The sequence below is a fragment of the Squalius cephalus genome (genome assembly GCF_949319135.1).
Source record: "Squalius cephalus genome assembly, chromosome: 13".
NCBI classification, from domain to species: Eukaryota; Metazoa; Chordata; class Actinopteri; order Cypriniformes; family Leuciscidae; genus Squalius; species Squalius cephalus.
In genome coordinates, this window is record NC_137134.1 from 19072327 (window position 1) to 19080447 (window position 8121).

At 37.9% G+C, this 8121-nt stretch overlaps 1 protein-coding gene across 1 annotated transcript; it reads right to left on the reverse strand.

Moving 5' to 3' along the window:
* LOC307169480 (mast cell protease 1A-like) lies at positions 1 to 1555 on the reverse strand. The gene is made up of 5 exons (XM_079890150.1): positions 1476 to 1555; positions 1237 to 1393; positions 986 to 1115; positions 337 to 585; positions 1 to 244 (listed from the first exon to the last, which is right to left on the reverse strand). Exons 1-5 carry the CDS (start codon positions 1537 to 1539, stop codon positions 92 to 94), a joined length of 753 nt encoding a protein of 250 aa, XP_079746276.1. The 5' UTR covers positions 1540 to 1555; the 3' UTR covers positions 1 to 91.
* Between the last annotated feature and the right edge of the window lie 6566 nt (positions 1556 to 8121).

The following is an 8121-nucleotide window of genomic DNA, read 5'->3' on the forward strand; positions in this document are numbered from 1 at the left end:
GATGCTTGCCATGTGATACATTTATTGAAAGAAGGTTTATGGAAGAAGAAGAATAAAAGAAATCTTCCTTTTTTATTTTACATGTAGACACTTAACATGTCATTTGTTCATCGATCCATTGACGATATGGTGAAATCTTAGTATACACATTAGGACGATCAGGTGAATTACAGCGATCAGGGTCACCGAAAGATGTGACACCAACTGCAGTGTTTTCACAAACCAAAGGACCTCCTGAATCCCTCTGTTAAGAAACACAGATCAACAAGTCACTAGTGAAACTAGTCTGTACATTACCATAAAGTCTGTGAATATACACATATATTTTATACATACGCTGCAGGATCCACCACTGCCATTTGCACAGATCATCTGTGAGGGAAAGAACTTAGATTCCCATTTGAGCTGACAGTCTGTCTGAGGTTTTGTAGTTGTGTATGCCTCCATTAGAAGATAACTCTGTGGGCCATCTCTCGTGGCTCCCCAACCGGCAACATTACAGAGAATACCTGCTTCCACGTCTTCTCCTTTCTTTGGTAATGATATCAGTCTAACATTGTCGTTAAGTTCGACTTTTTTCTCTAGCTGTAATTCAAAAATGCAACAATTTTAATAAACAGTTTTTTATAAGACTGAAGTTAATTGGATTATACTGTTGTTTTGAGGTTAGTACAGAGCCATAAAAGCCAAGTTAAGTTTTTTTGCCTCTTCATTTTCTGCTGACTATAACAACAAAAATGCTTCAATGATTTTTCAGGTTTTCTCCCTTTTTTGCGATATTATTGTTTCTATACAGATCAATAAATTAATAATACAGGGGACAGAGTCAAAGAGACACCTGGCCATTTACATAGAAATGATTTAAATCCCCTCAGTAATATTTAAAGCAAGAAATTGCAATAGAGATGAAAACAGTTTTTTTGTGTGTCTACTGCTTCCCGACCAGATATTATTTTGAACAACTAAATGTATAACAGGTTGTTACCCTCAAAAGCATGATGTCATTCTGAAAAGTACTGGGTATATAGTCTGGATGCGAGATGTAGGACTTCACTCTGATGACACTCTTGCTGTACCCTAAGTCATGAGCACCAACCACAACCAGAATCTCATATCTGTATAAAAAGCGTATTGGAAATGTTAATTTTTGTAATACAATACACTGTATGGTTAAACTGCAGTCATTATCAGTCAGTTTTAACTCAACATTTCTGTTCACACTAAACAAGCTCTTACCCATTCCTGCACTGTGCAGCAGTCAAGACAAACTCATCGGAAATGAGGAATCCACCGCAGATATGTTCCCTTTTCTCATACGTCTGAAGAGAAACCATGTAAGGTTTGGAGTGGGGTTTGGCTTGTGTGCCGTCCACTATACCCACATTCACATGAGCTGAGAGAGAGAGACTTATTCAGCACATACAAATTAATGTCTTAAAAATGATAATAATATGTTGTTATATAATCAGTCTCACCAGTGAAGGTCAGGTGTGGCAGCAGAGAGGCCAGCAGGAGCAGAGAGATGATGATGATGGTCATGATGAAGACGACGATTGAGCTGAGCTCTCACTGGATAAACATGGTATAAATATACTTTAAAGGTGGGTGGAGCTGAAGGTAAATCACTTTTTTTAAATATGTTTTGTAGTATGAGCAACACGATAAGAAAATGCTGTTCTTGTAAATCCTTGCGGTTTCACTGAAGCCACAGATGGTTTGGATGATAAGAATTAAGAATGTAAGCATTCATTTTGAATATTTTACAGATCGTAACCGTATATATCATTAACCTATATAAATGTTAGTTTACAAACATATTTGAACTACAAAACGTGCTTTGTATCTTTTAACATAGCAAACATAACATAGGTGCAAAGCAGAAGGCAATAAGAAAATGCAAAGTTCATCAAAATTGGCTTTCATGAACCACAGCAAACACTTAACATGTACAGGTATAAACACTGGTCAGCCTCAACATTAAAACTACCTGCCTAATATTGTCTAGTTCCCCTTGTGACATTAGCAGCAGATCCTTTAACTCCTCCTTAAGTGGGGCCTCCATGATTGATCAGTTTTGTTGGTCCCGCACATCCCATACATTCTAAATTGGATTGAGATCTGAGTATTTTGGAGGCCAGGGCAACACCTTGAACTCTTGATGTTCCTCAAACCACTCCTGATCAATTTTTGCAGTATGGCATGGTGAAAGAGGCCACTGCCATCAGGGAACACTATTGCCATGGAGGGGTGTATGTGGACCACAACAATCTTTAGATAGTGCTACATGTCAAAGTAAAATTGCCCAGAGCATAACACTGCCTCCACCATCTCTTCTTCAGATAAATGATGCGCACACACACACACACACACACACACACACACACACACACACACACACACACACACACACACACACACACGCACACACACACACACACACTCACCCAGCCATCCACCTGATCAAAAAGAAAACAATTCATTAGACCAGGCCACCTTCTTCCATTGCACCATAGACCAGTTCTGATGCTGACATGACCGTTGTCATATTTAGATTTGGCAAAGCCATATTTAGGTGAATTGCAGAAATATTTATATCCAAACGATGTGACACCAACTGCAGTTTCTCCACAAACCAAAGGACCTCCTGAATCAAACTAGATCTACACGTCACTAAAGTGCCATACTGTATCAGTTTAAACTCAGATCATAAATTAACATAATCAAAGTGTGTGAATCATTTTTTGTTTGTACAAAGCAGGATCCACCATGGCCAAATACACATCATCTGTGAGACTGAGTTGAACCTTCCCCATTTATAGCTACATTCTGTTTTGTTTCAAATTATTGACCAATCACAACATATAGTTCTGTCAGTCGCTTATTCAGCATATACAAATCAAACAAACACTCTGAAAATCATCATAATATACTGTTATATAATCAGTCTCACCAGTGAAGGTCAGGTGTGGCAGCAGAGAGGCCAGCAGGAGCAGAGAGATGATGATGATGGTCATGATGAAGACTACATTATGTGGGTTTTCATAGTAAAAGACTGTATACATGTACTGTAAAAGTGGGAGACTGTCACTGAGTTGCCCCAAAGTCATTTTTTTCTTCTTGCAGTATATAAGCAACACATTGATGAAAAGATTCTGTCTCTGTTAATCCTTCCAGTCAGACTAAAGATGGTTTAGAAGATAAGAATCGAGCATATATGCATGTCCCTTAAAAATGATTAAGTATGCTATTTGTATACTTTTCTTAAACTTAAAGGCTTTGTTCTTTCTTTAGATATATTGCATGTTCAGAGATTCATACCACAAAATATTCTTGGGGCCATGAAATTGTGAAAATGATCAAAAATGCTGGCACTGACTGCAAACGTTAAAAAAAAAAAAAAAAAAAAAAAAAAAACTGGCGGGGAAAGAGTTGAAGTACAGTTAAAGTAGAACAAATAGGCCTAATATTTACATAGTAAACTATTACGTTCAAATAAACTAAAAAGTGACATAGTACACTTAGCAACAAGTATACTACTAGTGCATTGATATTAGTATACTTATAAACAGGGTTTGAAATTGGCCGCCAACCCGCCAAATGAGGGTAACGCTGTCACATCACTAGCCAATTTGGCGTGTTACTTATGTTTACTTACTTTGCTGGCCAAGTTCGTGTAAGTCAAATCTGCGCAGATTTAGCGCAAATATTCAACTCGTGAGTCACCATGATATATTAAATACAGTGTATTGCGCAGAATCTGTGCATATCTGGCTTATTTGAACATGCCCGTCACTACGCAACAAATAACGGTGTGCTTGTTCATTTGCATTGAAGCAATAGCGAAGATTAAAAAGCATTTGGTTATATTAGTGTGTGTGTGTGTGTGTGTGTGTGTGTGTGTGTGTGTGTATATATATATATATATATATATATATCAATTTTCTTTTTTTGGGGGGGGGCTAGTAGAAGTTCCGAATGGCCGGTAGCCAAGCCAAGTTTAGCAGCCAAATTGGCCAGTGAGTGAAAAAGTTCATTTCAAACCCTGCTTATAAAGTGTACTTAAAATATATTTTTGAACTTTACTAAAGTATACATAATAAAATGGAACTAGAAGTATACTTATTTTTTGTAAGGGGCATTTTAGTATTTACAGTTTAGTATACCAAGATCTATCATTTTGATGCAGGATATTCAAGGACAACCCAATGCAGAGAGAGATTTCTCCTTAGAACTTGGTTGTCATAATGGCTTAAAGACATTCTGCTATAAGCCTTAATCTGCTAATTCAATTTAAACATTCTTAAAAACTTGCTTAATTGCTAAAATGCTTGATTCTGATTGATCAACATTCTAAGCTGTTGCTTTTTCTTCTTCTATAACAGCATGGCTAAAGTCATTTCAGCCAAGTCTTGACGCATTAAAGTTCCATGTCAGTTCGCCAAATGATTTAATTTATTCACAAGAGCTTTGCAGCCTACCACAACAAAAGAATCAAAAACAGCAAAAGGCACTGAAAAGAAACATGACTATTAAAATGTTTAAATGAATTGACATTTTATCTATAAACGGCACAATCTCTTTCTCCTGCACCCTCCCCAACCCACATGCACACGTAGTCACAGAAACTTGTTATCAGCACTGCCCGCAATATTTTATAGATTAGTTCTGGTACTGAAAATTGACATGGTATTTCTCAGTAAAAAGGTGATAACATCACTGTTAGAACAAACCGCACAAATTCAGACATGCCTCCCTCTCTCTCTCTCTCTCTCTCTCTCTCTCTCTCTCTCTCTCTCTCTCTCATGACTTCATGACAGTGGCTCTATTCTCCATAGTTATAATTCTGAAATGACATTTTGACATTAGCAATGGGAGATTGGGATAGAACACGTCAGAAAGTTCTACTCGAGTCCCACAAGATCATTTTAAGGACAAAAACCTGAACCTATCTTAAAATAAAACACTGAAACATGTCTTGAGGTGTGGTAAATATGGTATAAGCAGAATAACTGACTGGAATAATATATGAAAAATGCATTGCTTTGTGTACGTATTACCACATATGTAGCCTATAATATTTTTTGTATTTTAACTTTGTATTTTAGCTAAAAAAATATATATATATATATATATATATATATATATATATATATAAATCTATGCTTTGTGCTAAGGAATCTCAATTTACCATAGTTATTTCAGTTTGGGAAATTTCTGTCTTTGCCCTTTTAGTGTTTGAATTAGCCATAGTTGCTAATGTGAAATTACTTTAGTGCCCACCAATATTGTAATTATATATGTCAAGTCAAGTCAAGTCACCTTTATTTATATATTGCTTTTTACAATACAGATTGTATCAAAGCAGCTTCACAGTGATAACATGAAAATAATACAACAAAGTTTGTTTCTAGAAGAAAATTGCGTCATCATCCACCTTAAGTAAGACAGATCAGTAATATTGTTGAATATTAAATGTCCCCAACTAAGCAAGGCAAAAGCCAAGGCAACAGTGGCAAGGAACCAAAACTCCATCAGGTGACAGAATGGAGAAAAAAACCTGGAGAACCCAGGCTCAGTCGGGGGCCAGTTCTCCTCTGGCCGACGAGCGAACAGTGTATGATTATGATCCAGGCAGCATTACAGGTCAGAATTCAGATTGGTCGTGTCAGTGAGGCCTTCACAGGGCTAATGAGGCTGGAACTTCAGGGATGTGTCATGGATGGGTCCAGGTGCAGGTCCACCATCTGATCTGAATATGGCCTGGGTCCAGCTGACTTCAGTAAACAGGGAGGGGACTGGTAGGTTGACACTTCAGGACTGCGTTGTCATCATGTCCAGGCGCAGGTCCTTCATCGGATCTGGATACAGCCTGGATCCGGCCGACAGCAGTAAACCTCGGATAAACAGAGAGACTAATATTAGCGTAGACGCCATCCTTATTATGATGTAACAAGTACATCAGGATTTATGGGGGGTGTTCCCGGTTCCAGCTGACCTAATTTATGCAGCCTATGCTAGGTCAAACTATGCTAGGTCAAAGAGATGTTTTTTAGTCTAGATTTGAACTGACAGAGTGTGTCTGCTTCCCGGACAATGTTAGAAAGATTGTTCCAAAGTTTTGGTGATAAATAGGAAAAGGATCTACCGCCTGCAGTCGATATTCTAGGTATTATTACTAATTCCATGCTTTCTAATGATATCTCCCAAGGGTAGCATGTACAGAGTGAACAGCAACGGTCCTAGTACTGAGCCTTGTGGTACGCCATACTGAACTTGTGATCTATAAGACATCTCTTCATTTAGTGCTACAAACTGATAACGGTCAGATAAGTATGATTTAAACCATGCTAAAGCAATTCCACTAATGCCAAAATAATTTGCAAGTCTATTTAAAAGAATGTTGTGGTCGATAGTGTCAAATGCAGCACTAAGATCGAGTAACAGTAAAGCCCCTTTCACACAGAGATTCCGGAAAATACACGGATAAAGTAACCCAGGATTTGACCCGGGTTCGTTTGATTTTGGTTCATTCACACTGCCAGTGATTTTCTGGAATCAGAGTGTGTTCACACACAACCCGTAAAAATCCCGTAAAGACACGTGACATCAATGTGACTTGTAATGTCTCAGCAGCGTCTTAAGTTTGCTTACGTGAAACCACGCTTGTGCATTTTTTTTCTCTGATTCGATCATAAACTTACGCATTACATACCGTTTCACAGCTGGCGAATGACCCCGGCTTCAGCGGCATCATTACGACACGGCATTATTACGGCTTTTGTTCACACAGTGCACGTTCCGGTACTGAACACGGCAATGTTACTAGGTCCCCAACCCGGCATCAATCCCAGGTCGTGTTTGCGTTCACACAGAAGGCACTCTGGCAATTTGCCGGCAATTTCCCGGGTTCAAAGCGCTGTGTGAAAGGGGCTTAAGAGATACAACCACGATCGGATGATAAGAGCAAATCATTTGTAACTCTAATGAGAGCAGTCTCAGTACTATGGTACGGTCTAAATCCTGATTGAAAACCCTCGCAGATATCATTTATTTCTAAAAAGGAACATAGTTGTGAGGATACTGCCTTTTCTAGTATCTTTGATAGAAAAGGTAGATTTGAGATCGGTCTGTAGTTGACTAATTCTGTAGGATCAAGTTGTGTTTTTTTAACAAGCAGTTTAATCATAGCCATCTTAAAAATGTTTGGTACGTATCCTAATGACAAAGATGAATTAATGATATTAAGAAGAGGATCTATGACCTCTGGAAGCATCTCTTTCAGTAGCTTAGTCGGTATAGGGTCTAACATACATATTGTTGATTTAGATGATTTAAAGAGTTTAGCAAATTCTTCCTCTCTTATACCAATGAATTAATCAAATTTTTCCTTAGGGAGACTACAATGCACTGCCTGATGCGATACTGTAGTAGACGGTTGCATAGTTATAATTTTCTCCCTGATATTATCAATCTTGTACTGTAAGTGAAGAAGTTCATAAAGTCATTACTGCTGTGCTGCTTGGAAACTTCTGGGCTTGAAGCTTTATTTTTCGTTAGTTTAGCCACTGTTTCAAATATACACCTAGGGTTTTGTTTATTTTCTTCTAATAGGGTTGAAAAATAAGCAGATCTAGCAGCTTTTAAGGCCTCTCTGTATGCAATCGAGCTCTCTTTCCATGAAATGCGAAATACCTATAATTTTGTTTTCTTCCAATTGCACTCCATTTTTCTGGCTGCTCTCTTAAGGGCCCGAGTGTGCTTATCTACATGTATATTAAAATCACCAACACTTAGGACTTTTATCTGCAGCCAGTACTAACTCTGACTAAAGTTTGTATGGTGCCCTGATGGCCTGTATACAGTAGCCAGTACAAATCTCAAACGTGAATATCATTTACACTATATATTTTTATATTAAGCACCAACACTTCAAAAGAATTATATTTGAATCTAGACTTCTTAGTAATTCTGAAAATATTACTATAAATTACAGCAACACCTCCCCCTTTGCCTTTCAGACGAGGTTCATGTTTATAACAGTAATCTTGCGGGGTGGACTCACTTAAAGTAATGTAATCGTTTTGTTTTAGCCAAGTTTCTGTCAAACACAGCACATCTAGG

What these genes read in the sequence shown, in the direction of transcription:
- LOC307169480 (XM_079890150.1), bottom strand. Translation starts at nt 1,539, where the DNA reads ATGACCATCATCATCATCTCTCTGCTCCTGCTGGCCTCTCTGCTGCCA. An exon ending in GCTGCACAGTGCAGGAATGG is followed by an intron (nt 1,116 to 1,236) that starts GTAAGAGCTTGT and finishes CTTTTTATACAG; the next exon opens with ATATGAGATTCTGGTTGTGG. An exon ending in GCAGTGGTGGATCCTGCAGC is followed by an intron (nt 245 to 336) that starts GTATGTATAAAA and finishes GTTTCTTAACAG; the next exon opens with AGGGATTCAGGAGGTCCTTT.